This window comes from Podarcis liolepis (genome assembly GCF_965112155.1).
Source record: "Podarcis liolepis genome assembly, chromosome: 3".
Lineage (NCBI taxonomy): Eukaryota > Metazoa > Chordata > Lepidosauria > Squamata > Lacertidae > Podarcis > Podarcis liolepis.
The window spans coordinates 19,793,978-19,796,915 of record NC_139557.1 but is presented as its reverse complement, the minus strand read 5'-3'; the positions used below and the strand labels follow the sequence as shown (position 1 = coordinate 19,796,915).

At 45.1% G+C, this 2,938-nt stretch overlaps 1 protein-coding gene across 1 annotated transcript; it reads right to left on the bottom strand.

Annotated features, from left to right (window-relative positions):
- MSGN1 (mesogenin 1) lies at positions 1-1,485 on the bottom strand. The gene has a single exon (XM_083495001.1). It carries the CDS (start codon positions 1,165-1,167, stop codon positions 418-420), a length of 750 nt encoding a protein of 249 aa, XP_083351127.1. The 5' UTR covers positions 1,168-1,485; the 3' UTR covers positions 1-417.
- Between the last annotated feature and the right edge of the window lie 1,453 nt (positions 1,486-2,938).

Here is a 2,938-nt window from a genome sequence, read left to right as displayed (position 1 = left end):
ATATTTATCCTGCTGCTAATATAAAGTGCCTACAAACTGCAAAGAGACATGATAGCAAACATACAGGGTTTAAAAAGAAAAAAAAAATGAAAGAAGTCCACAGACACACCAACTCAAAAGCATACCTAAGCAGAAGAAATTTGGTTAGCTATAATTAATTGAAAAAAATTGTTCAGTGGAATCATGATCCTTTCAAAACCACAACTGTCACCATTGTTCCTGACTGAGATCTGGTCCTCCTTTGCCACGTCCGATACAAACACGCAACTGTGGGCAGCTCCCTTTAGATCAGCTTGTTTGCAGAGCAGCTTCTGAACAGGTCCACGCTTGCCCGGTGGAAAGTTACTCCTTAAAGAAAGAAAGAAAAGACTCCCGCTTTCTCGGTGAGGAAACCTTCCCAGAGTCTCCCAGGTCTCTCTATACTTGCTTGACGCTGTTCAGCAGGTCTGTGAGCTCACTGATGTACTTGATGGTATATTTCAGCGTCTGTATCTTGGTCAGAGGCTGACCCCTTTGGCTGTAGACGGGAGGCAGGTAGTTGCGAAGAGTGTGCAGCGCTTCGGCCAAGGTCCTCATCCTCAGCTTCTCCCTTTCGCTGGCCTTTCTCCTGCGCTGAACGGACATCCTGACTTTGGAGCCCTTGGAGAGGGTTTTGCCCTGGCCAGGGCCTGGGAGATAGACAGGAGGAAAGTCCATCAGGTTATAGCTCCTGTTGCTGCTGTCGCTGCTGCTGGCACAGGGCATCTCCATCACAAGGGGACAAGGCGAGGATGCATAGGATTCGAAGGAAGGGGATGGAGAGATGCTGTGGGGAGAGGAGCTCTGGCTGAGCTCCAGAGGCCCAGTCTTCCAGTCCCATGAGGAGAAGTAGGAGGAGTTCTCTGACTCCGCGCTCCCTTCCATGCTCACCAAAGCCTGGCCCGAGTTGTGGCAAGGGGAAAAGCAGGAACGATTTCCTGTCAAAGCTGCAAGCAGGGCCTCCCCAGTCTGCGGAGACCCTTTTATGATAGAGGGAGGGGTGGCGTAAGAAGTGACAAAATGGGAAACGGGGAGGGGGCCAAGGTGTGGGGAGGATTCAAAGGAAGGCAAGTGCCAAAATGGAAAATGAACTCCTGGCGGTGTTACTTTCCTCTCTATGATAATTATCAACCTTTGGCTAAAACCCATTTAAGCTAACAGGCCATAGTGAGAAAGAAAAGTGGTGGTGGTTGAGGGGGAGAGATTATCATCTTGTAGCAAAACCAATCTAGCCTTCTTATCTACATTTAACAGTGTCCTGTGGAATAACTGGCAGTGGGAAAGGAAATATAGAAAACAGGGCTGCAGGATCAACACCTAGGTTTCAATTTTATTTGACTGGATTGGATTTAAAGTGGTAATTTGGCTGACAAGGACAGGACGACAACAAACTCCTATTACAGACCCTTCCAGTGCTCCTATTTCCTGGTTTAAAGAAGCCATCCCAGTTTCTGATTTGATCCCAGAATGTCCCATTTTTCCTTAAAGGTAAAGGTAAAGGGACCCCTGACTGTTAAGTCCAGTTGCGGACTTTAACAAAATAGTATATATATTTTAAAAGTGACTATGGTGCTTCATGAAGAATAAATCAGTGTTAGGAATTTATTTTGTAGGGCTTAAAAGGTAAAGGTAAAGGACCCCTGGCAGTTAAGTCCAGTCGCGAACGACTCTGGGGTTGCGGCGCTCATCTCGCTTTAATCACCAAGGGAGCCAGGGTTTGTCCCAGACAGCTTCCGGGTCATGTGGCCAGCATCACTACGCCGCTTCTGGCGAACCAGGGCAGCACACAGAAACGCCATTTACCTTCCCACCGGAGCAGTTCCTATTTATCTACTTGCACTTTGACGTACTTTCAAACTGCTAGGTTGGCAGGAGCAGGGACCAAGCAACTGTAGCTCACCCAATCGCAGGGATTCGAACCGCCGACCTTCTGATCGGCAAGCCCTAGGCTCTGTGGTTTAGATCACAGCGCCACCCACGTCCTTCATTTTCCTTAGGCTGTCCCTATATTCACTAGAGAAATGTTGGAGGGCATGGAGTCATCTGACCCCTGAGCCATCTGAAGGCAGTCCTGTATAGGGAAGGTTTTTTAAAACTGTTTTATTATGTTTTTATATATGTTGGAAGATGCCCGGTGTGGAATGGGATGTCTCTATTATCATTGGAGAAATGTTGGAGATTATGCTATGCTATATATAAAATATTCCTCGTGGAATTGCTTCCAATAAAATGTGTTCCACTATGTCACACACTCACACACAAACACACCCCACAAACGCAGAATTGATTTCCCACATTTTACTCCCCAAATATACCAAAATGGAGGGCTGGAGAAATGTATTTCAGATTTTTAACGTTCACATTGTCTTCTTTGTAGATCTAAACATTCTAAATGTCCATTATGATGAACATTCCTTTTAAAAGCACACACCAAAAACAAGCATTAAAAGCCTTCCAAATTATTATAACCCCTATACAGCACTTACAGCTCCTTGCACAAAACAATATCGTAATATGCAAATATATTAGCTTTTAGAGGCAATATTGCCTTTTGCCTACCCACCACCACAGAATAGTACAGATGTTCTACTTGGAATAATTTTCTCATATTGGTCGGGATGGCTTGGTAAAATAATGGAATTCTTTCTGAAGGCATTTCAATCAATCCCATTATCTACATTTAGCAGGAACAGTAGTGTCACATTATTTAGACAGAGCTTAGCTGACTCTTTCTAGCGGATGTAGCATAATGGTTTAGGAGATTACAGCCGCTAACCTTTTTACCTGGGAGTAAGTGCCACTGAACTCAATGGGGCTTACTTCTGAGTAGACGTGCATAGTTCTGTACTACAGGTTGGGAAGTCTCTGGTTGGAATTGTGTCTTTGCTCTGAGCTCATTCAGGGCTTCCATTAACTTTTT